Genomic DNA, 26,536 nt, shown 5'->3' with positions numbered 1-26,536 from the left:
CTTGACAGTTCGAAAACGTTGCAACTACCTGGTATCTCTCGACTCTCAGCCATCATCCTCTATTTCCCCTTTCTTATTGGTACCTGTTAAACATGCACTTTTATTCAATACATTTTAAGTGTCAGATGTTCAATATCCTACACTCTTTTTGAATGCGTGTATGCACACCCCTACATGCTGGCACAACTTTAAACTTTTGCAATTATGACAGTCGCCAGTCGCAGAGGGATTCTACAATGGGATTGTCTGTTTGCTTTTCGATAAGGACGGTAAGGACCTGAGATGACGGCTCATCTCTCAGTGGTACCACGGAACGAAGATATTCAGAATTAATGGCGATTATTACGATTTGCAAATGATGTACAGCCATCCTGCACCATGCGACCCGTGTCACTACTCAGAATGGTGCACGTGCAGCTCTGGCTGTGTTGGTGATAAAATTGCATTGCAATTCAGAACGGCAACCTTATACCCTTATGCATATAATCTACAAGCTGATGAGATCTTAAACATGATTAAGTTAAGTGGAATTCTCACCCAAAGTTTTATTGAATTAGTTGCTGTCATTGTAGGAGTCTTTTTTTTTTTTTAATCGAGGACGAGTCAAAAGTAACCAAGTTGGTGTCCCAAGTTTCCAATAAAGGGAAAGCACTAACAACAACTGGAGCTCTTCATTGAGAAAAACTGAATAAAGAGCTTCCGAGTGCAATCGTGTCGTCGTGTTGGAAACTACAGTTAGCGCATCTGACATTTGCTGTGGTATTAAAAATTAGTTTTATGTATGTAAGTTACTTCTTTATAGCTTCATTTTCTAATGATCGATACGAATTTAAGAATAAAAACGGATAGAAATGATCCGAATAGTGGTACTTAAGCAGTCGTTTGCTGATCAGTGCAGACGAAAGAAACGAAAGCACATCGTGCTAAGTGCCAAAGCACGAACTAATATCAATACACGTCCATGCCCGAAGTTATCCGTTATCCATATTTATATTTATTGTGAGCATGAAGCCACATTGTATCAATATGCATTTACTTCATTGAAAAGTAAATGATAATTTAATGCACAAATTATTAAGCGATTGTAACACCCTGAGAGTTGTTACCGGTGTAAATTAGCTACTTGTATTTACTAATAAATTTTAACAGCAGTGATACCGTTATGATGGCTAGATAGGTAGAAAGTTTTTTTTTTGTCGGGGGAGCATAGTTTGTGTGGACGCAAATGACATTAAATGCCTGTGAATGAAAGTGTGGACACGATAAGAGATTGTGTTTCAAAAAAATGGGGAGAAGAATAAACCAGCTTCTTATTGTCTTCCACAAAAAACTACTAGTCGTGTTTTCTTATATGTGCCAGGCCTCCGCTATGACAAACGAGATACATATACTGGTTACTTGATTAGAAGCACTTAATTTTATGGCAGCTCAACTGTTTGTCCTGAGTGAAAGATAGTCATGAAAGAAAATAAAATATGAATTGTACCAATAATGCCACGGTTCTCAAACGGTGGGGCGCGCCCCCCTGGGGGGGGGGGCGCGAAGGTGGTCATTTTTTAAAAGTTTCTTGTACCGGTATTAGTGAAATTCGCTTACATTGCTGGCTAAGGGGGCCGCGCGGACGTACCTTTGTTTGTCAGGGGTGCGTCACAAGTAAAAGGTTGAGAACTGCTGCAATAATGTGTGCAACTAAATAGCCAGTGAGTTATGCCTAGTTGGTAATTGGAAAATTTGTAGTTTTGCAGACAACAGCATTTAAAGTATTGCTTGAAACTGAAATTTCTCTTACTCTTCTGTTACCTACAAATTAAATACACAAGTGTTGAATACCCATAAATGGATGACTGAGACTGTAATGTCAGAGTAAAAATGTTACAAATAGACAAAAGGGGATGATTTTGAAACATTCAAAGGTGAAAAGCATTTGTAGCTTAATTTTGTTACTAATTTTGAACAGCCAGTCTCCAACAGAAGAACACAATGGGAGGCATTCCATGGACTTGGTTGATTGTTGGTGCCTTTGTTGCCTACTTCAGCTATACAATGTGGACATTATATAGTGTGTTCAGCCCACCAGAGTGTAATAGTGGAGGCAATGCTTGCATTAAACCTTATCTTATCAAACACCCACAAATGGAGGTATGATGGTAAAGACTTTTACTTTATTAGTGTTAAGTCATTGTTATACATTTCTTATGGATATCACATCAGAACATTAATATATATATACTGTTCATGTGCAGTAGAAAAAATAAATAGTAAAATTAATATGTCATTTTGATGACCTTTTTTTAAAAAAATTTGGATGCTGGGGTGAGGTTGATTTCTTAAACATATATGTATTCCAATAATCCCTCTGGGATAAGAGACAAAAATTGCTGCTTCGTGGTTAGAACGTACAGATTGTTTATCTTGTATTTTCATGGGAGCCATGAATAAGTATATTTTAATCTTGTCCTTTTTTTTAAATGTAAGATGTAGAGATTAATGATATTATGTCTGAAATACATTTGATAGTCATTATTAACTGTGTTAAAATGTGCATTTCTTTTCAACATAGGATGTAAGACAAATGATTTCAACATGTAAAACAGTATATGTTGCGGTAGGAGGGTAACTTGAAGGAAAATGTTATAGTTTGTTATATACAGTAGAGATGGACCAAATGATGAACTGCAAAGGACCTACACTTTTTAGAATCCGCGATGCCTTATTATGTACAGCATTCAGAAATAAAATCAAAACCTATAATTCTTGCAGCAGTATTGGTAGTACTTACCAGCTGGATTGTTATTTTTTTCATTGCACTGGTGTACCATAAACCAGTTAAGAAGTACATGATAGTTTCAGTCTGTGTGATAGAAGTGTACCAAATATGACCAGACATGAAATGTTTAAGAAGGTAAAGACATATCTCACACTTTTATATGATTATTGTGTTGTGATTTCCACAGAATAGATCACGTGAAATGATTTCCAGAAACATGAATAAAAAAGAAATCAGTTTACAGACCACACTTAATCTTCAGAAGCAGAAAAAGATCTATCATAAAACAAAATTAATCACATCTTTATTGCCTTAGAAACATTAACCCTCTTTGCTTTAATCATGAACTTGGCTTATAATTTTATGTTTTAAAAAAAACGGTTCACCATAAGTATTGTTTGGGGTCAGAATTTTATGTAACAACAGCTAACCTCCAACATTACAGAGGTAACCTGATTTTCGTATTCATATGCAGCAGCCCAAGTACTGGTCAGGATAGCAATTTTTGCTTAAAAATTTCAATTCCTGGTAATACTTGGGGCTCATGCCAAAATTGAAAATTATTTTTAGAACACCAGTCGACTATTTTATGAAGTTTTATTTTAACATCTTGTGTGAAATACTTTTATTGCTTTTGCTTTCAGCTTGAAATAATGGTTTCAAAAAAAAAAACGTATGTGGATCAGATGGTGTCAATTTGGAAATACGATAATTTCTCCCTGTATGAAACAGTTGAAAAGTATGTACAACCTTCTACTGACATTTGAAACAAAAGTTATCTGTTTTGTTTATTACAGTTTTTGAATACAAGTATTTAAAATTATTTTTAGTGTATTTTTAATCTGGGAGTTACAGCTCAAGCTAATAATAATTTATGTTTTGGATTCTGTCTTAGAATCTTAGTGAACTGAGTACTTTTGTTGATTATGATTCCAGAGAAGTCAATGTGTCTATTCCAAAGTCAACACGAAACAATGGAACTCTGTATCTGCATGCAATTTTGTATCCTAAAGGGAAGAGTAATTCACCAGGTTCTGAGCTTGCCCATACCTCAACACTGATAACAGCTTACAGTCTTCCTCAGGCTGTCTTCATCAATTTGTTAGGTGACAACCCAAGCAATGAGGTATAAAGCAACAGATTATTCTAGGTTGCTAAACTATGAGCTACTAATTAGTCTTTTAATTTTGTTAGATATTTGATTTTGCAGTGAAAGATAAAAAAATCTTGAGTTGTTTAACGATCTCTGGAAGTAAATATCTTTTTTTTGTATTTCAAAAATTGACTTTTTTATCATGTAAAGAAGTCTCATTATTTCATTAGGCAGTGGGACTTGGTTTTTTTTCGCAGACAACCAAGCCACCATCGGACAAACCTCATACTCACTGGAGATCACGTGTCACTGTAAATGTCATGTCAGATCTGATATCACTAGATCGAAGGGCAATTCCTGGAGAAATTCATCGCTATCTTAGGTGAGGGATTTTATCATATATTTTTCGTGATGTATATCAAACTTATTTTGACTTCTTTAAATTTTGGAGGGGAGGGGGTATATTTTTGATCTTTTCCCATTTTTAAACCTCAATTCACTTTTTAATCTTGAAATCACAGCTGTAAAGAATTTTTCATATTAAGGTCTGTTTGAGTATTTGTACCCCTTGAAACCATAATTCTAAATGTAAAATTATGAAATAGTAGCATTGAAAAGAGTCCCAACTGGAAAGGGACGCCCAGAGGAAATATTAAATTAAAAAATATATACCTTCAAACAATTCTTTTTGTTTGCTTACAAATGACAGACTTACCCAAGATGGAAAATATTATTACCCAATTATTTTCCTGGATGAGCTTGGCTTTCGACTTAAAGATCTTAAGGTAGGAGATCATTTCTTGATCAATCAGTTGCTTTTTCCAAATAAAATATTTATATGTATTCATGAGTATAATGTCTATCAAATTAGAATATTAATAATAATAATAAGATTTAACAAATTTCTAAATCACATTTCCCTTACACAGAAGTTAGCTTATTGCGCTTTACAAGATACAAAGATAGTAGAGGAAGAGATCAAATGGCAATGATAGAGATCACAATCAGGCAGAACATACAGATACAGGTACAATGCCAAGAACATGAAAGAATGCAGAGATAGGAATATGGGGAGAAAGGACAGTCCTGGTAGAACAGGTAACAGAAAGTATTTCTGAAAGAGACAGGTTTTAAGACTGGACCAAAAAGCATGCAGTGTCCCTGCTGCACAGAGAAGACATTTCAAATATTGGGGTAAGAAAGAATGACCAAACTTCTCCAGTCTAATACCTGGGTCAGAAAAACAGTGCAGGCAGAGCAAACTGACCTGTCAGACTGGTAGAGGACACAATCATTGACCTATAGATTGGGGCAAGGCCATAAACATATGACAACACATGCACACAATATGCAAATTAGATGTTTTTGTAGGCATATATAATCATAACATTGCGGTCCTATGCTCCCTGGGGTGATTAGGAATGAGCAGAATGTTCATACACTGTGTGTTGTAAACATTTCATCAATGGCTTCATTGATAGCAATATATGTGTCATAGAATATGTCCTAGTAGGGGAAAGGAAAAAACTATTTTTTTTACCGAACTTTGAACCTTGATTCAGGATGTCTTAGTTATTAATGCATCAATCAGCGCAATCACTCTGTTTCTCTGATCTGCTCATGCCAACCTCCTGCATATATCAAATGTCAGATGAGAAACATCTGCTTCTCTTTTTCTTTCTCTTGTGTCTGGAACACTTTGCCCATCACTCACAGAATTATCAACTTTGATGGTTTAAAGTCTGGTCTTAAGATCCACCTTTTCTGAGAATACTTTAAGTAGTTAGTGGCTTTTTCTTTTCATACCTTCCACTCCTTTGTTTAAGTGTGTTGTGTGTGTATTTTAGCAATTATTTATGCTGTTGGCAGAGAAATTGGGCCTTTATAAATGCATTATTATTAAGAAGGAGGTGATGTTGTCATTGCCATTACATTGTCATAATTGTTAATTGTTCTTCATCCTTTTATATTCTTGCCAAATTTTGTGACCATCATCAGCATAGAGATCATCATCACCAAACTGATAAATTAATAAATTTTTAAACAGATTTTATGACAGTGAATTTAATGTTATGTATTACTGATATATATATGTGACATCACTTTTCAAGGGGAGAACTTTTTATTCCATGTATTGCAGCCAGTGAATGCATCCAGTGAGATTATGCCACTGACCGTCACTTACAGCCCAATTTCTGTTGGGAAACTTCGCATGTGGACAAGCTTTCTTGAGTCCTTTAAAATGCTGCATAGCCTAGGTTTGCTGCTAATAAATCCTACCTCATGTGTGAATGTTGAGCATACAAATGATGTTTTGCATTAAGCTTTGCTGACGACCATCTGTATTTGATTTATAAGTCACATCTTTTGCAGATGTGTGTAATGCATATGTATATCTTACTGATGAGCTCTCATGCAATTTCAAATCAAATCAAATCAGACTTTATTGTCTGTCGAGACAGAAATTTTCTCTCAAGGGCAGGCATACATACTCATACAGACATAATTTAAAGGCTTATTTGTGTTGTGTAATGTGAATTCTTTTTGTTATTAAGAATTCTTTTTATTTAAAAAAAAAATGTTATCTTCACAGTTGTATAATATTCCTGCTTGATTATTTTATCCAGGCTTCACAGAGAAAGATACAGATGAAATAAAAGGAATCTTTGCAGACACCAGCTTCTATTTCCTGCTGTTGACATTTGCTGTTGCAGCTTTTCATGTGAGCTTCTTATATTGCATCAGTGACATAGGAAGATGTTCTATTTCAACATTCACATTCTTGCCTCCTCAGTATTTTTTTTCTTTTTTGAGAGGGTGGCTTCCCCCTCTCATGCCCCCTTCTCCCCCTGGTTCCTAAGCACTGGCCATGTACTTTCTGCTCATGTTTATTTTGCCTCTTTGACCAGATACACTAACTACCCTTGGTCATGCAACATATGCTCCTTTTAAAAAAAAATCAAGCACACACAGAGTTTTCTTACATATAATAAAAAGTGTGAACACATGTATTCCACAGCTGCTGTTTGATTTCTTGGCCTTTAAAAATGACATTCAATTTTGGAACAAGAGAGAGACAACTGAAGGCTTATCTTCAAGGGGAGGTAAGACAAGATTTCTGACAAAATCAGTTTTAGCATTTAGCCACAGTTGATGCTGTTTTAAATAAATACATACCTTAGTAGTGCCTGTTGTATATAGTTGAAATGGTATAAATAAAATGGTAGAAATGTTACGGTTATTGTAAGATAGTTGGAGATAACATTGTGTTCTATCCATTGTTGGAGTAAATAGTTTACAATGTCTTTAGAATTCTCTTACATTTTGAAATTAATTGTATTGTAATTAATACAAGTTTCTTTAGTGGTCTCTCTCTTCATATATATAGTTTTATATATATGTAGGTTTTTTAAATATATATATATATACACTATGCTTTGGATATATATACACCCTCCACTACTACACAATATATATATATTTGCTTTGTAAATATTCATGATTATTACTTGATATTTTACCTCCAGTGGTGTGGCGTTGTGTCACAACTATTATCATCTTCTTATACCTGTTGGATGAAGATACCAGCTTGCTAGTGACAATCCCTGCAGGAATTAGTGCAGTGATAGAAGTAAGGACAAAATTTTGTGTAAATATAGTTGTAGGTGCCTGCATGCATATGAGAGAGAGTGTTGAAGGAAGGAGACATATAAGACCAAAGGTGGTTTTGTTTTGAGATTGTCTAGTAATACATTTTTATTTGCTTGTATTCTTTCTAATTATTCATATTTTATATAAATTTTAAAACTTATACTAAATATTACTAGCTGTGATTTTCATAGGATGATGATGAAATTAGCTCTTAGTGAAAATATCTAATAAGAGAAACAGTGAGCTATTCCCTTTCAGTAAAATAAACCTTTTGTTCAAATTGCTTCAAACAGGTATGGAAGGTTAAAAAAATATATAAGCTCAGAGTTATCAGGAACGGATTTAGCATCAGGTTTGAGGTGAGTCTTTCTCTTTACATCCCTCTCTGTTTCATCTTTGACCATACCAGATGACATGACCGTAGGAGATAAAAGGTTACACTAGCACTTTAACCATCAAAAGTTGTCTCCCTGACACAGCTAGTATGTGCCTAGCGTGAAGGGTGCTCCACTGCTTAAGTGGCAGCTATAACGGCAAAGGTGCTCAAACAACCTAATCTTCTGCTTTTTCATCCAGCACTGAAGAAACTGAACTTTCATGCCTGGGTATTGTCAGGGCAGCCATTCCCAGAGTTTTCTAGGGAGCAGTGGACAGGATCTTAACTATTTGCTAACCCTTTATTTTTAAAGTGCTGAGGGAAAGTGGCAAGTTTTTTTCCAGCTGGCAATGTGCCTGCTGTCTGTACCTGGAAGATATAAACCCTCCTATTATGGCAGACTTCTTTTTGTGGCTGTTCCGTGAAAGGAAGTTTTCTCCCATCACCATAAAAGGCTATAAAACGAGGCTGTCATCTGCTTTCTGACAACTGAGCCTTTGGGATGTTGGTTCACATCATGACATTTTTGATGCTGGGAGCCTTTTTCAAGAACATCCTGTCACTCATTCCCTCTTTCCACATGAAACCTGGCCTTGGTCTTGACCTAGGAGCCTCTGTTGTTGGTGCCATTTCAGGGTCATGGAAAATGCAGTTTTCCTTTTGGCCTTAGCCACTGAAGCAAGGGTCTCTGAGCTTTGTGCTTTGTCAATTAGCCAGATTTCCTACAGTTTAGAGATGATGGTTTTGGGTGGTTGATGATGGATCCAGCATTCCTAATGAAGAATCAGTTGCCACTGGTGCCTCAGCAACCCTTGTGGTCTGAATCTTGCCAGTCTCTGGAAGGGTGATCATGCTCACCTGCAGGACACAGCCTATGCTCTCAGGCTCAACTCTTTCTGCCTCTCAGGGCTGATCATGGAAAGGTGTCGTTCTGGATTAAAGATGCCTATGTAAATCTTTTGCTGCAGGCATCCTGGTTACTTTATGTGCACTCCCACAACATGCAGGCGATTGCATCTAGTTTCGCCTTCCATCGTAATGTCACCTTGTTGAATGTTATGTTTACATTCAGTTTGCATTTTGACTCTAATTTTAGTTGATTTTATTTGAGAGACTTTTCCATACACAGTGCTCCTTTGGCACTGTGAAGACTGATCTTGATGGCGCAACAGGCCATCATCTGGCTATCACAGGCTGGTTGTTTTTACTTACCTCTGCCTGATCTCGATTCTCCAAAGTTCATGTCATCTGGTACAGTCAAACAAGAAATAAAACTTTGAGAGTAAATTCTCTTCAAAACTTACCAGTTGACATGATATTGACCTTCCCATTGTTTGGGTGGAGGTTGGTAAAAAAGAAACCCTGCCATTTTGGCTTTACCTTGATAGCTGTCAGAGGGCAGCTGCTCACCTGACCAGTGGTGCCCTGCACACCAGACGTGCTAACTCACTGTCAGGGAGACAACTTTCCATGGTTAAAGAGCTAGTGCAACCCTTTATCTCCTATTTCATCTGGTGAGTCTCAAAGAAAGAATGTACTCTCAAAAATTATTTTTTGTCTTCTAGTCTTGTCATCGAGTTTGCTTTTGCCTGTATGTATAAGGAGAATCTAAGAAATATGCAAACTCAATTGTCAGGTAAAATCTGTCTTTTTGGCATGATAGAAAATGCTGGTTTCAGTCTTTAAAATGAAAGTTGACATTGAATGCAACTGTTCATCAAAGAAGGCATACACAAAGCTTTGAAAAACTTTGCTAAATAAGCAGGGTTGGACTGGTTAAGTGATATAAGGTGTATTATTTAATTTTCATGAAGTTTATATAGAAAGTAGTTGAGTTATTGCATAGCCATTGCTGTACTTTGAAATTTACCTTAATAAATCTTACACATTAATCTGTCTTTATTTGCAGTTTGGAAAAGCTTCAGAAAAAGAAAAACAAACAGAAGAATTTGACAGTCAGGTATGATTCCCTTTAAAATGTTTTTATTAGATGCAGAATTTTATTTTATGCATAAACAAGAAACAAAGCCAAACGGAGAATGGTTTGGTATATAATTGTGCAACAGATAATTTTAGAATTCTTTTAGAAGGTAACATTTCTCTTCGGGCATGTGTGGTGGGTTTCATGCAATGAGGTACTTGTCCTTTGTGTTGTAGCCACTATGCATCTATGTTTTGTTTCAGGCAATGAAGTACTTGTCCTTTGTTCTGTATCCACTATGCATTGTAGGTGCTGGCTACTCCCTGGTCTATGTTCCTCATAAAAGGTATGAAATAGTTTATCGCTTAAAGAACATTGTCAGACTAAAGTACATGCCATTTGACTAGAGGACACTGTAATTCTTATTGTCAGACTAAAGTATATTACACTCAGCTAGAGAACCATATCAAAGGAAATAAACTGCTCTTAATAGCCTAATGCGTTTGGCATATCCCTATAGAATTCTGTATTTTTGACCATGACTGATTTTTAAATAGGATTTGATCATTAGTTAATTGATGTTCCTATTGCTATTTACTAATGGTCTCTGATATCTTTTTTTAGAACCTGATTTTTGAATGTAACAGTTATTAATGATTTTTCCCATTACAATCTTTTTCATAGCTGGTACTCGTGGTGTCTTCAAAGTGCTGTAAATGGTGAGTTTTATTACCTGTTATTGTTTACTTTGAAAGAGTTTGCACACATTTCTAAAAAAATTTAGTGTTAAATAAAGTAGACTGTTTGCTGAGTTTATTTCTGCCATTTTGTTGGAAATTATTATAATCTCAGAGTTAAAAATTGGCATACAGTGTGACAAGATTTATTTCATTGTTTTATCAGATCAAAACTTTATTGGTATGCTTGGGTTATTTGTATCATGTAATTTTGGATTTAAACTGTAGTATTTCAATAGTAGTATTTTAAATATAGTAATATTTCAAATTATTTTAGACTATTCTAATTCAGCATCTTTTTTGGCATTTTTTTAGTTAGAAGTAGCAAACCATCAGATTATTTCCTGTGGATTTTTATCAAAGATTGTCTGCTTTTCATCACACATTTTTATCTCTTTTACAGGTGTATATGCTTTTGGATTCATGTTTATGCTTCCACAGCTATTTTTGAACTACAAGGTAAAAGAAAAAGATGGAGAGTGGGTGTGGAACAAAGATTGGGAGTGTAATGTGAAGTGCTTTTCCCTTCCTTCCCAACTAGACAACTCCGCTCCTTGTCTGATAATTGTCTCCTTACTCTTCCTGTCACAAAAATCAACAACATATGGCCACAGGATTTTTTATTATTGTGCAGCGAAACAATGGAACTCTCTCCTTTCCATATCCGCCACCTACCCACTATTGAATCCTTTAAACATGCTCTGAAAACACACCTCTTCCGTAAACATTACTCCTAACAATCTTTCCCATAATACTAGTCCTTTTTCACATCCTTCCTTTTGCAATATCATGTTACTCTCAGCTCTTGTTCTTGTTATTTGGTTTCTCTTTGTGTTTTCTGTATTTGATTTTATTCTTCGTTTAGTACAGTTGTTTATTCTTTTATAGTTCATATGTTATTTGTTTGTTTTCCTAAATGCCTGTTTGACAAATTGATTCCTTTTTTTTTCATTTTCAGTTGAAATCTGTGGCACATTTACCATGGAGGGCCTTTATGTACAAGGTGTGTCTTCCTTCAGTTTAACATTTAGTCAAGGAAATAAAGGGGTAGTGCTGAGTTTGACAGTTAAATGCGAAGTCTTTAGTTGCTTGTGGAAGAGTGCTGCAGACTTGATATGCTTCAGCACAAGAAGGAAAAGGTTCCATAGATCTTGTTTTGAAAAATATTTTAAAACCACTTTTAATCATTTATAACAAATAAACTAAAAGTCCCTTTTTGTACCCTTACTTCATTCCTTTATTTCAGGCATTTAACACTTTCATTGATGATGTCTTTGCGTTTATCATTACCATGCCAACTGCTCATCGTCTAGCCTGTTTCCGAGATGATGTAGTATTTCTGATATATTTGTATCAAAGATGGTGAGTTGTTTTTCTCCAGTGATATATCTCTTTTATAGTTTGTAATGTACTATAGAATAGCTGGTGAATCTTAGATGTAATGAGGGTGTGAGACTACCTGTGAAAACATATTCCGATAAAACCAGATAAAGTGCTATTTTGGTGACATGAAAACAATCATATTAAAGATAGGTTGATTCCTCCTTAGTCATTCCTCATTTTGATTCAGTTGATTCACAATTGAGTATATGATAGTTTTTTTTAAATTTGTGTTTGAGGATAATTATTTATCCATTCATCCTTTGCTATGAATTTTTAGTGTATTTAATGAGTTTATTAAGATTATTATATTAGCAATTATTTCAATATTTTTCAGGCTGTATCCTGTTGATAAAACAAGGGTAAATGAGTATGGAATGTCCTTTGAAGATGACACAAAGGACAAAGGAAAACAAAAAGACAACAAGAAAACAAAATAGCATTGCATTTTAGAGGGTCTGTAATTTTTGTTATCCCCTTAAGAAATTAGTTTTTATAACATATGATGCAAACATATTATGTATTTTAGAATTTTGTGTTCAGAACTGAGATGAAACATTGATTACAGTTGTGACATTTGATTGAGAAACTCTTCATGTAGAAAAATGTCCACATTTAGAAGAACCATTCTTTTGACACAGTTTTGAGTATAAAGAAATTTATTTAGTGAAATCGCTACCCGTATTATTAAAACGATAATGAGAAGATGCATGTCCAGGGATCCATTATGAGCTATGTCAAAACTGAGTTTCCAAAATTTTGCCAGTTTGAATGTCTGTCATCTTTTGTGTTTGGCGAGAAGGAAGAAACTTTCTTCTCCAGCTGTGTAAGAATTATAAATTTGACTATAGGTTTCTAGCTGTACAGTAGTTGTGTTCAGGAGGTCTATCTGGTTACAGAAGTGCACGTCAGGTTCATAGTGAATGGTTCAGATTTGTTTCTTTTCCATTTTTCTTAAAGGCATTGATGGAAATGCCAGAGATCACACAAGTGTTTCCAAGCATCTCTAATCAAAGTTTAATCCAATTTTGGTTTACTTTTGGTTTACAAAATTGAACATAAGTATCTCATTGAAGTGGAAGCCTTTGAACCTGAGTTTACTTCACCCATGATGCATTTAGTATTTCTGAGTGTTTATAAAGATGGTCATCTTGAGTGTGTACTATCTTTAAGAAATGAGTGAAAGTGTCCCCCGGAAGAACATGGTACAATGACTTTTAAAAAAAGGTTAATGTTGGACTCTATGAGCTAGACTAATACTGTTTTATACAGTAAATCAGATCTTTGCTCATGTGAGCTATGTCAGTATTTCACCTGGTTCTATTTATATGCAGTAATTTGTCAAAATTTACATAAGATGGCAAGAGAAGCTGTTAAAATTGGTCATCTATAACAGCTGCAGGCCATTTCTTGTGTACTATACATAACTGTGTATCTCTGTGCATGTATTTTTCTGTGTATATATTTATATTTGTATGTTAGCTGTTGAAAGGTTTGCAAGATGATTGCCAAAGATCAGTTTCAAGCTAAATATAGGAGATACGTGATGACTGATGTCAGCTGTCATGATTTGTCAGTCCTCTCTAAATACAAGTGTTTTTGCTTTACTTTAGATAAATTTGTTTAGTTACATCACTTTGGCCCCTAGAATTACAGGTAGCTCTGTCATGGGTACAAAAAAGGTTCATGTTCACAAAGAATTTTTGTTAATTGCATTTTTTTATCATTGTTTAGAGTAACTGCAATAAAATGAACTTTTTTTTTTTGATGGTTCTTGGCTTGCTTGGGTCACTTGAGAGTATCTTGATGCATACTCAACCACCATTTTTTCTCCCTTTCTTGTTTTACGCTTGTAAAAGTCTTTATGTTACTTATATTCAATTTATAAATGATGATAGTGAATTTTGCTAACATTAAACATGCAGTAGTTAAGAAAAAAAGCCTAGGAATGGGTGACTGAAAATGCTGCTGACAACTATCACTGTAAATCCTATGTGAATAATGAAAATTTTGTTCAATATCATCTTTAATGTTTGTTTTATATTTAGAAAAAAAAAACCTAAACAAAATCAGAAATCCAGAAATATTGAACCATGTTATCTGTTACCCTGGCTTGATACTAAATGTCAATAGAATTATGAATTGTCACGAGTGTTTACTGTCAACGTTATAGTGTGTTCATGTTTAATCTTTTTTTTTTCTATTGTTCTTAAAATATTCTTACCTATTTTTTAGGAAACATGTGTATGATTTTTGTGTTAGAAAATATACATATTTACATGTACATGTGTATTAATGCAATCACATAATGGATATGTTGCCTGTTAAACCACTTATTATGATAGCAAGTTCCATGAGTCCATTGTCTTTTTGTTTAACTCCTTGATGGTCTCATGCGCTTAGTAGTCTAGTCTCTACCAGTCTTGACTGACATTTAGAGGGGATGTGTTTGCCACTCTAAGAGAAACTGTCATCAAAGTCTCTCTAATCAATTCTCTAATAAATGCAAAGCATTTGTGTTCAATGTTAATTGTATATTTAAAAAAGCCTAACTTTACTGGAATGCGGCAATAATATTAATTATTGTGCAAGTTATATAGCACATCACACTCACAAAGGAACATACTCTCAGAGCTTGAGACAAGGAGACATGGACAGCATACGAAGGACAGAAGGAGAAACAAGTAATAAAAGTAAAACATAGAAGACACAAAGAGGGATTTTTTTTTTTTTTTTTTTTAGGCCCTTTCACCCCTCCTGGGGCATAGGCCATCGACTACAGTCTTAACTGTTGTCGATGTTTCGGTAGCAAGGATTTGTTTTACGGGGTGGGGGTGCTGGCCCCACGCCCAACCTCCTCCTTTTTCAGCCGGGCTTGGGACCGTCCTTGGCGGATGGCGGCCAGCCTGTAAACAGATGCCACGTGCAGAGAAAGAACAGCATGCCCGAGACGAGAAATGAACTCAGGGCAGCCAACCTTCACTGTATTGGTGACAGGCGCTAACAGCGCTAACCGTTGCGCCACCGGGCCGCTTTCAAAGAGGGATTACTAGGGAACAAATAGTAAGGATGGAGAGTATAATAAATCTGCAAAAAAGACAAACAGGCAGACTAGTCAATAGTCACAACTAATTGATGCACAAAAGAAGTGAAAGAGCTGGAAAAATGGACTAGCATTTTCTTTGACTGGTGTAAGGAGTAAGGCTCAAAGAAAAGATGTATTTTTAGTGCATGTTTAAAGGATTCGATGGTGGGTAGGTGGTAGATATGGAAGGGAAGAGAATTTCACTGTTTTGCAGCACAGTAACCATATATCAGGTGACTATATGTTGTTCTGTTCGTGTAAGAAATATGCAGTTTGGTTTTCTTGTGTGCATGTCTTCTTACCTGCAAATACATACGTACATCTTGTTATCTTTTAAACTTGAAAATTTGTCAAAATTTAGAGCACATATACTGTTACAGTTTAGTTTATTCCTTGTAGCTCCCTTGAGGAGCTTAGGGCCACATATATACTGTTACAGACATCATGGATATTTGCCAGTTTTTCCAAAAACAGCAATGTCAAAAGAAAGCAAACTCTAATGTTTAAAAATGTGATAGCCTACTGACATTTATTGGAAAATTTTTTTTCTGACATTTGCACATAAAAATACTTCATTTATAACAATGATGCATTTTTATAGAATTAGCATTTGGACTCCCCTCACACACACGCACACCTACACCTCAGACTGTGCAAAAACATGATCACTATTTTAAAGAAATTTTTGATAAGCAAAGGAAATAACAGTTTCTGTGCTGTAGGAGATTCCAGTTTAATCTGAAAATGGCCGCACCCTGTCAAAGTTTTACAAGCACAAAAGGATCGAACTGCCCCTTGATGTCAAATGTGGGTTGTACAGTGTTCTTCAGAAAATTCTACAATACCTTAAAAGATGAGAAGTAAGAGCGAAAAAAATGCTGAACCTAGTCTCTATGTGGCAAAATGCTCATTTTTCAGAATACGAGACTTCCTGGTTTCATATTTACTGATTTTCTCATCTTTAATCAAAGTACAGAAATGCATGATCACATTCAATATTTAAGCAATCTCTGTTCCGTAAGGCTGGAAGTTGTCCAAACTTTAACTAAGGCTAAATATTTCATGCCTAAACATTTTTATGGTTGTTTAGGTCAATTTCATTGACATATAATCAGAAACAAATATATCACAATGTTTGAACATGAAAGTTTAAATAATTTAGTTTCAGAACAAGTACAAACACATGAAAATCTAGACTTTAAGAGGCTTCTTGTAGCAGTGACTTTCAAAAAGTACATCTGCACTAAAGTACTGTACATCTCAGCCTTAAAGAAATTAAAAAAAGATGGAATGTTATCTAAACATGTTTGGTTAATATAGATACCTATACTACATAAAAAATCTCTTGAATAATACTACAACCTACTGCAACAGGTAAAAATTCAAGGTTCTGAAGCCTAGAAGAAGGGGTTCACAAGGTCTAGGGTACAGTATGTGGAAGAAGGAGCCCAAAGTTCTTCTGACACCTTTCATGTTCCTTGATAAAAATCAGGAATGACCGGAGGAGGCAGAGTGAGTTTTTTGGTCACCAACCTGAGTAAAACTTGCACAGTCTAGTACTTTTGAAATTGATGACACTGACCACAAGTTGCCATCCACACTTTTCCCCCCTTTGCATTTCTATGGTGGTAAAAGTAGGAAAAAACATCTTTTTAAATCTTAACCCTGAGAGCACAATCATGGTTTTGCTGGGCAATTTTCATTACTTTTATTACAAAGTTTAAGCTTCCTCCCTTCCAAAAATTTATAGGTTTCTTGGTCTAATATTTACCTCACAGCAGCAATAGTGTTCAGAGGGTTAAAATAAAGCCTTTTTGTGTTAACTGTTGAATCTTCACATCTTTACAATTTTATTTTAAAGGGATTTTGAACTTCTGTTACCATCAAACTGGTCATTTTTAATTTTAGTTCTACAGATAAGTTTTTTTTTTAAATTAAAAAATTCAATAACACAAGCTGGTGAATGTTAAAAGCAGAAGTAAACTGCTTCCAAAAGCAATTAGGATTTTAAAACAAAGATGCTTTGAGGATTTAAATTGAGCTTTCAAGCAATTTTAAATATGATTCACATAAACACATATGCTCATTATACTTGTCTTATGGTGGAATCTTATCAATCTTAGATGTTGTCCATTGGCTATAATTCAGAACCTTTTCAGCAAACATTTTCAGCCTAATATGCTATGTACACACACGAGTATTATAAAGAACTGTCTAAATAAAGAATAGTGAGTTGGAAGACAATATTTTTGGACATATGCTCAATTGTATTGTTCCATTTGACGGTCTATAGTTTTCATGGAAATGACCATAGTGAAATGTAATTAAAACCTGAGTATTTACAATATTCTATAGCTTAACTTGTCTAAGCAGAAACAGCAAAGAATCTTCAGCTTAGGCAGCAAAAGCAAAAGTATTATCTACATAAGCATTGACCAGCAGTTCAGCGAAAGGTCTTAAAACTGTTAAAACTGCTGACCTCTATAAAGGCGCTATATCATATAATATTTGTTTATGTAAGTGAAATTAATGTTTTATGGTGTCGCTTTAAAACTGAAGTATGAGCAGCACATATAAAAGGAATATAACTTAATGATCTGTATCTCTGAAGAGACTGGCAGTGGAAGTGATGTTATTTGTAGTAACAGTGGAATCATGCTTTATGGTAGAGGGAAGGTAGCTCATGGTCTTCTTCAACTGATCATAGCTCCAACGCATCTGCTCAACTTCATGTCGATGTCGTCGACGTTCCTCTTCCATTTCTCGAAGTAGATGATCATTAGTCTGCACCAGGGATCTGCAGCAATTTTACATCGCAACAAAAAAATAAACCAGATGCAAAGAGTTTAATCTGAGGATTTAAAAATTTACTCATGGACCAGCAATATTATTCTCACATGGTATTTTTTAAGGTTTCAGTGTATAGTATCTGTGATGAGTTGTGGTAGGTTTTATATTGTTTTGTGTATGAATGACATCTTGTGTCTTACATCCTTGAGGGTTTGTGTCATTTGGATGACATCATTTTCAAGAAAAATAGATATCATAAAGACCAGAGGACAATCATCTGTGAATATATAGAGAATAACATTCTGTTTCTACCATCCAACGGATAAACTGTTGTCACAGTCTTCATGCACCTCCTTAAACAGTGTACCTACTCCTGACTTCTAATACTGACCACTTTTGAACATCAGCCACCTCCAAGATCCATCTTGACTACAACTAAACGCCTATTGTCTCTACTTTTTTCCCATTTGTCCATGAGGCTTGTCAAGGTATGGTTTGTAATTCATTGTAAATGTGCAGGAACAAGTGTGTCTATGACTTATTACAGTATTTTTACCATTCTTCTCAGTAAATCAATGCCTACATGTTTATATGTTTGGTGTGTTTTTGATCTGTTACAGTGATGTGCACATATATAAAACAAATGCACAAGTCCTCATGAAATCTCACGAGAAGATGGTCTGACAAGACTATACTCACTTGTGACTCTCTGTAACATGGATGCAAGTTCCTGCATCTGAGCATACTGTTTCAGACGATTGCGAAGTCCATCAATTTCATGACTTAATGCCTCATTCTGTCGCTGAAGATCATCTGTAAACAGTGTAGCTCATTTCAAAGATGTCTTGATACAGCGACACTAGCTAGATGCATAAGCATCTATCAGGTTCATATTTCCATGAGTCTCAACATTATCCTTTTAGCTTTTAGGATTGTTTCACCATGTTATGTAACAAAACCCAATAAATATTAAATGATGTAATGGTTTTAAGTATTGTAAACATGTTAGTGAAAGCGAAACTTGTCAAGACCTAAGTGTGCAAGGTTGGAGCTGGAGCAGCCCCACCAAGATTATAGGATGCGGCAGATTCCTGAAGGTCTAGTTTTCGCTGCAGTCGATTATTTTCCTTGACATACTGCTCCAAATCCATTCCCAATCTTTCCTGAAAACAGAGTATAGTAATACATATCTTTTACACTTGTCTAGGGCAGTAAAATTAATTTTAAGAAAGGACTCAAGTATACCTTTTGTGTTTCTTCACCTCTTAAAAAAACATGATTTAACTGTGCTCTTTCATATTTAAGTTAAAAAATGTCTTAGACTGCTCACCACTTCACTACGAGCTTGTTTGAGAGACATCTTCAACTGTGCCTCACTAGCTGTAGTGGTGTCTTTGTTTGAGTTTCGAGCCTGTGATTCTCTCAGACTTGTATTCTCTTCTTTCAGTCGTTCTACATGCTGCTTGAGGGTATTGATGTTTGATTGAAGGCCAGTCAGAGATCCATCTTTAAGCATATCTTCAATGACGTCAAGTGCCAAACCTGTGCAAAAACTAAATTAGTCTTGTGCAAAAACAATTAGATAAAACAAATGTTAGCACCATGGCTATATTTCATGGTCATTACCATTATTGCAGCATATTGGACATAGGATTCTGGATCACAAAATTTCTTGACAACTAATTTTTTAAAATCACTGTCCCTTAAAAAGTGCTTTAACTCAATACAATAGCTATATACACTAAGAGCCCTTGGAAACTTAAACCACGCAAGATTAAAGTGAAAGCAATTTTGTGTCAAGAAAGCTTTAAATGAAAAGCTGTTAACAAAAACAAGTCACTGTCATGTTTGTTTTGCTAGAATGCTTCAATTAGTGTGCAAGAAGTCAAGAAATATTTACCAAGAAACTTGGCATGTTGGTGCAATGACTTAGAGCCATTCCAATACCGATCCACATAATCCAGTATCCTGAAAAGCATATGCATCATCACAGGATTGTCATTTAGACGTGCCTGTACAAGCCCAGCATTGTGCCGCTTAGAAGATGGGTGAAGAGACTGCCATGTTGGTTGAGAAGGTTCTGGAAGAGCTTGCTCCGTACTGAACACCTGGCAAAAGTAGTTCTGGTATTCTGGGATGTGTTTCATAGATATCATTGTGTGACTATCAATGATCCTTGCTACACCAATTACACCTAAACAAATAGCAGCAACACTGATATCTAGCAGCAGTTCCACTTAAATTCTAAAGCTTTCCTTAAAACAGTAAAAGTGAAACACCCCAAACATCCAGTTCAGATCACTGACTTGAGTATTTGAAGGAACACTGTTTGTGCGTCTATGTCTGGTTCTCATTTCAGCATCTCCACCATCTTTGTAGCTGTCTTTCTCTCTGCCCCTTTCTCTTTCATGGCCTACCCTGGTTGGAAGATCTGGAGGTGGAGGGTAAGCTCCTCTTTCTGTAGGCAACTGGCTAACATCTGATGGATTCTCTTCTGCAGAGGGCATGGCATGAATAAGGAACCTTTAACATGTCAGCCTTTTTAATCAAAATGTTATCACAAGGTAGCAAGGCATCTGAATGTTTCCCTCTTGCAACATATTTGAAACTATTATAAGCATGATGAAGGAAACCTCGTCTAAAAGAAAATAGTACAGCCTACTGTGGAAGGCCAGATTCATTTCAGAAACAAAAAAGACATCATAAGGTCTTACAGGATTTCTGAGTGGTGTGTGCTGGGGTGTTGTTGTGCAGCTAGAGACTCGTAGATTGATGCTTGTAATAAGCTTTAGAAGGAATGAGAGGTCCTCTGCTCTCTCTTAGTTTTTTGACTGATTCCTTACTTTGAAAGACAGGGGTGGGGTTAGGTCACGTGGTTGTTGAAAATACTTTATTGTTGCTGTCACGCTTTGCTTCAGAGTTTGAGAGCAATGGATATCTTACATCAATGAGGGGATGACAAGGAAATGTGCATGCACCATATTGGATGGCTTGTTTTTGACTGTGCCTTGGGTATATGTGGTGGGTTTGTTTCCTAGTCATGTTAAATATTGTCTTTTTTGTGTATATTTGTATCTTTTTGGTGTATTTGTATATTATGGAATAAAAATCATTTGAAAAAAAGACACCATGTGCAAAAGATAAAGTATACAGGCATGGTAGTCCTCAAGTGAATGAAGAAATACTAAAGCACCTGTTTTCTTACTGAATATGCTTTTTCCTTTGATATTGCCAAAAATGGTTAATTATTGGTTTGATTCTTGGCTCTATAGTTGTTATGGTGAACATGCAGCATTTGGTCCATCCCATTTGATGAAACAGCTAATTTTTCATTATTGACAGTTACCTTTTGTGGGGTTTGGTGTGAAATAACCATGACTTCTATATTTGGAGTAGGCATCAACCTCATCTTGATACTGAAGATGAGGATCATATCTGAAACATACAAACACACTGATGAGAAGAAAAGACAAAAGCTGAATCAGGCATGTCTTAAACAAATTCTAATGTTGGGTTACAGTTAGTCCTGTTACCTGCTTTTCTTTTAATACTCTCCTTCACCAGAAACCAATTTTTTCACATCATTCTATCATCTGAAACATTCTCACAACTCAAACAGGAATTTTAATAGAAGTATAGTAGAAGATTGTTGTTTATGATATAGAAATATTCTGTCATACATAGGGATGGGCAGCAGTCATTTCATTCTCAGTCCTTAATAATCTTGTTCTTACTCCATAACCCTTTTATTTCTAGTGGTTTTGGTGAACAATCACCTTTTTGAAGTCAGTTTTCCAGTGGTTTATAGAACATGGAACCACATGCAAAGATATATTTACTAAAAACTCTGGAAAAATAGTCCTGAACTATATGAATTTAAGATTTAAATATAAAATATAGTACACCCGGCCAGTGATTACCCCCCACTGCCAGCCTGTACCTTCCCTGTGTGCGTGTACGTGTGTGCCATCTTCCATCCTACTTATATGTGATGTACATACTACCATAAACAAATGTCAAGTTCACATATCTGCTGCTTCAGTGGGGACATAAGAGTTTGAATTAAACAGCAGAGACAGGAATAATTACCTCTTGTGCTCAGATTTCAGTGGTAATTCATTTGAAGCAATACTAGCAATATTTGGGTATCTATCTTTGTATGCAGCTAATGCATTATCATCATTCTTTGGAGGTGGCAAACTTGATGCTTTTTTCTGGAATGGAAAAGAAACTGTGCAGTATGCATAAATCTGTGCTCACTGTGCCAAAAAAAAAAACCAAACTCAAAGTGAGCAGTCATAGAAGAAACATCTTTTAGATCATATGTAGTTTTGTAGAATGATTTCTTTTTTTTTTTTTTGAAAGAAATAAAAATTCATTATTGGATTAAAACAACATTAAAATAAGATTTAAAACAAAAACAAAATTCATATCACCAGCTCACTAAAAACTGATTTGTTTTACTAGTAACAACTTCAAGGGCTTAAGTCATCTCAACTTCATGTGATGATCATAGGTAATGACAAGCTCTCTCTATGTATAAATATTATATAATACATATAATTTGGTGGAAGTATGTGTAAACTTATTTTCTCTCATTAACACACACACATACAGAATAAACACAAAAATTAAAAACCTATTCAACTAAAAGAAAACACAAAAACTAATCACTGCTTTTCCAGTTGGCGGCAATGATGAAAGCCCAGTCTCTGAAGCTGACAGGTCCTGAGTACTCAGGCTCTTCAACACTTGAAAAAAATGGTCAGACGTCAATGAAAGCATGTCCAATGATGATGACTGTTTTATGGGGAAAAATGTGCTGAATACATAATTCATATAAAATAATTTAGTAACATTTTGAAAAAGCAAAATGGGATTTTTGCTACATGTATCCAGTCATAAACATATCAATAAAGAAAATATATTACGCTTCGCAAGTGAGAAGCAATGAAAATGTAGTCTAGTTGTAGTGTAGTCTAGCTGAAGTGTAGTATAGTTGGCAACTATTGTATTTATATCATTTATGCCTTTCTTTACTTAATGTCACTTTTCATCTCTGTTTTACCCTTACTTTCCAAAGAATATTCTTCCATAGCTGGCTCTCTAGCAACAGATCCTGTTAGGTGGGTTGGCTGTCCCAGGTCTCCATTCTTTTTGGCAATCAAATCCAAAATTGCCACGTCATCATCATCAAGTACTAAAATAGATTGTGAGAATATACAGAAAATGAGGATGTATGCTCAAAACGTGAAAGACAAATGTAAGGAGGGATCTGTTTAATGTTTAATGAGATATTCTCAGCAAGTTCTTGTGTTGATGCTAGTAAAATCCCTAAAATGTCTTCTGAGAAACTGGATTCATATGATTCATCATACAACTTTTCACTCTACAGACAAAACGTTTGCATAGTATGTTGTGTGCAGCTGAGTATGTGTTCTTGTTATTCTCTGTGTATTTTATTATTAGTATCATTTCTTGACTGGAAGTGGCACACATACAATCTGTAGGTGCTTTCACTCTGTATGAAGCACATTGAGTCTGCTCTATAGTGGAGAAATGCACTATATAAATATTCTTATTATTACTAAAAATTATTATTATTATAACAGAAATTGCAAGTGCAAAATGAATGCACAATCTTAAATCAACAGTGGCACAAAGATTGGGCATGCTACACAATGATAAAATCATAGCAGATGTTAGTGTTAATAAATTTAAATATGTTAGATCTATTGATCCATTTTACCTGAAGGTTTTCCAAGCTTAGAGGTAAATTCAGCACGGGGGTGCGGTGACTTCTGGGTTTGCTCTTTTTTTGGTGGGTGGTAGGTCATTTCTGTTGCCTGGCTAGAACTAAAATGGGTCAAGGCAGCCTGCCGTTCCCTGTCGCGTACACTCCGATCATCTGTGGGGATAAATGTGATAAACCTCTAAATAAAATTGTCTCAGTGCATAACATCAAATCATACATAGTATGCATTACTTATTATTGTAGTATTTATAATTGAACCTTATCCACATAACTACAAATGTATACAATCATGCCCATACAGTCTGACACGTGTAACAAAAGCATATCTCTCTAATACAAATAAACACACACAAACATAAAGACAACAGATGCATTTCCAAAATTTTGTATAACTACTTGCCTAATTTCTGCAATGAGGGAAGCATATGTATAAGATAAAGACGATAATCAGGCTCTGAACGCGTAACAGGGTTCAAACGAAGATCCAGTTCCTTTAGATTTGGTGTATGTTTTAGACGCTTTAGTTCTTCTAGACTTCCAATGTTGTTGTAGTAGCTAATGATTGTCAAGAAGCAATAGATGTGGAAATAATGCAAACATTTCACAATTAAAACTGCAAACTGACTGTGTTAATAATGACTTGTAGTGCCCTTCCTGCAAGCTCAAACTGAACTTAGAAATTGTTATTAAGGTGACCAGATGTCCCGATTTAGGCAGGACAGTCCCACCTTTGACTGTGTCTCCTGCCTGCTCACAAAATGTCCCAGCTGGACGCCCAATGTCCTGCTTTCATCTAAAAAGTTGATCAATGCCCCGCCTGTATTTAAAAATCTGATTACTGTACATTGATTTGCATCTGTGCCTTTGGATTTGGCTGTTTCCTATCGCTGTTTGATTGACAATTTTAATTTTGTGTTCTAGTTTACTGCCTTTCCTTCCCCCCTGCTCCTTGCTCTTTTCTGGCACTCTTTGTCAGTGATGACACAATGATCGGCATGTGTCCCGCTTTTGCTCCCGAAACATCTGGTCACCTTATTGTTGTATTATAATGTGATAACAAATTAGCACAAATAAGCAGCAGATAACTACATGCTGGCTTAAAAGTTATAAGAATGCATCTAACATAAGTCACAGAAGAACCACATTGAAATTTTATTGTTTTCAATAAATAAACATCAAATCATAAAAAATTATAGTAACACATAAATAAATAATAAATGTAATTCTCTGTGTTTTTATGTCAACAAGTCTGTAAATTTACTCACACTTATATGAACCTCTAATGAGTATTCTCTTTTTTTTTGAAATAAAGGATACAGATTCAGCTTTTCCAAAAGGCCAAGACTTTCTAAGCCCTAGAATAAGATACACATGCATGCTATTCCAAGAGCACTGGAAATGTAATAATCTTATTCTTATCAGCATAGTGGCATGAATCACATCATAATCACAAAAACTTGTACATTGTAGTTAATATTGTCAAATCTAATGAACAGCCATACATTGGTATCAACATTTAAAGCCAAATACATCTTTTGATAAATAATTAACTTTAAATATGCATGATAAAATTGATTTCTCTTAACTCACTGAAACCTTCACTATCACTACTGTTACTCTCATTCTGTTGCTTGTTGCTTCCTAATCTGTATCTTATTTCTGACCAAAGCCTTTAAAGCTGAAGGTCAGAATTCTCAAAAAGAATTTAGGAACTCTTATTTTTTTGTTGTTGTTGTTGTTGGAGGGGATGTGTGAGACAATTTTCAGTTGCTAACTTTCATTCTCTCTTATAAACAATATTTTCCTAACAACATCTTTTCATGATTCAATGAATTTTTCCAAAATTAGCGTTAGCTATGGATTACACATCCTCCCATTTTCCACACACATAGCTAGTTACTAAATCAGACCATTTGCCATGCAAACAGGTTAACAATGAAATGAGTAAAATTAAACAAACCTGGAGAGATTCTAAGGCATTTCTTGATAAATCAAGAGACTTCAGTTTTGTGAATTTGCGTAAGGAAGTGCCAAGAGACACAATCTTCTCATGATATGTTCCAGGCAAAGACAGGGATTTTACATCCTCTGATTTTTTTAATGCAACAAAACAAAAACACACACACACACAAAATCAGTTAAAATAATTGCAAATTATCATTCGCCTCTTGCCAGAACTTAAACAGTTATCACTTTAAGATTTTAGATTACAACTACCTGTAACTTTCTTTATTCTTAAGAACTACTTAGATTTTGAATGACGCCCCCAAGCTCTGTAACTAAGGACGCTATCTACTACATAGATCAGTTTGCACCCATCTTACGTACGTAGAATGTAAACCATTGATAAATCTGATGAGAATAATCTTGCATCTATGATGATTAATATTATCAATTAGATCTTGAAAAAGTTCCATTTTGGACCTTCAGTATAGGTTTGTCGCGCATATCATGCAGTCCGTTGCAAGTTTTAGCATGTTTAGTGTATACACACAACATAGATGCTATCTAAAGGGTTCAATTTCTAATCGATCAGCTAATCAATATCATTTACATGAACAAAAATGAACTTAATTTCAGTCTAATGAATTTTTAAAAGAGGAAACATACCCAGATTATCGTGAGTCAAGCTAACTCGACTTCTGATAGCATCCTCAGTCAAAGTGAGCGCCATTTTGTTAGTGAAGGATTACAGCTACACTAAACATGTTACAAAACATCACAATTCGAACTTCGCAACTTCGGAGATAATAATAGTAATAGTTATATTATTATTGTTATAATAATTACTTTAACTTCATAAAAATTATTTTATTGTTAAACAGTCTTGAAATAAAACTAAAAAAGTTAGATAGCTTAAAAATTTATGGTTCATTTTCTTTTATTTTAAATAAACATTTATAGATTTTTGATAAATAAACTGCAATTTCCGACCGGGAAAGAAGATTCTACTAGATTACTTTTTGATTTGGTAGTTCTGT

The 26,536-nt window shown here is 35.1% G+C and overlaps 2 protein-coding genes across 3 annotated transcripts; one reads left to right on the top strand and one right to left on the bottom strand.

Moving 5' to 3' along the window:
- Positions 1–654: 654 nt before the first annotated feature.
- LOC112576453 (cleft lip and palate transmembrane protein 1-like protein) lies at positions 655–14,444 on the top strand. Of its 2 annotated transcripts, none has more exons than XM_025258869.1 (18): positions 655–783; positions 1,958–2,139; positions 3,412–3,506; positions 3,704–3,893; positions 4,118–4,242; positions 4,570–4,645; positions 6,001–6,118; positions 6,488–6,582; positions 6,880–6,964; positions 7,388–7,491; positions 7,805–7,870; positions 9,797–9,847; positions 10,072–10,154; positions 10,493–10,527; positions 10,949–11,004; positions 11,504–11,548; positions 11,792–11,907; positions 12,263–14,444. In XM_025258869.1, the coding sequence occupies exons 2-18, from the start codon at positions 1,981–1,983 to the stop codon at positions 12,363–12,365; spliced, it is 1,602 nt and encodes a 533-aa protein (XP_025114654.1). In that variant the 5' UTR covers positions 655–783; positions 1,958–1,980; the 3' UTR covers positions 12,366–14,444. The 2 variants fall into 2 exon arrangements, with proteins under 2 accessions (XP_025114654.1, XP_025114655.1); XM_025258870.1 differs by having other exon boundaries at positions 678–779.
- Positions 14,445–15,512: 1,068 nt separating this feature from the next.
- LOC112577434 (centrosomal protein of 72 kDa-like) lies at positions 15,513–26,528 on the bottom strand. The gene is made up of 17 exons (XM_025260507.1): positions 26,516–26,528; positions 26,166–26,255; positions 25,516–25,643; positions 24,873–24,910; positions 23,956–24,110; positions 23,550–23,708; positions 22,875–23,000; positions 22,475–22,551; positions 21,890–22,014; positions 21,147–21,235; positions 20,107–20,294; positions 19,701–19,908; positions 19,131–19,342; positions 18,837–18,963; positions 18,507–18,613; positions 18,324–18,331; positions 15,513–17,807 (listed from the first exon to the last, which is right to left on the bottom strand). The coding sequence occupies exons 2-17, from the start codon at positions 26,227–26,229 to the stop codon at positions 17,600–17,602; spliced, it is 2,019 nt and encodes a 672-aa protein (XP_025116292.1). The 5' UTR covers positions 26,230–26,255; positions 26,516–26,528; the 3' UTR covers positions 15,513–17,599.
- Between the last annotated feature and the right edge of the window lie 8 nt (positions 26,529–26,536).

This window comes from Pomacea canaliculata, linkage group LG12, assembly GCF_003073045.1.
Source record: "Pomacea canaliculata isolate SZHN2017 linkage group LG12, ASM307304v1, whole genome shotgun sequence".
In the NCBI taxonomy this organism is placed as follows: Eukaryota; Metazoa; Mollusca; class Gastropoda; order Architaenioglossa; family Ampullariidae; genus Pomacea; species Pomacea canaliculata.
Note: the sequence above shows the minus strand (reverse complement) of the source record. Positions and strands in the feature narration are given on the sequence as shown.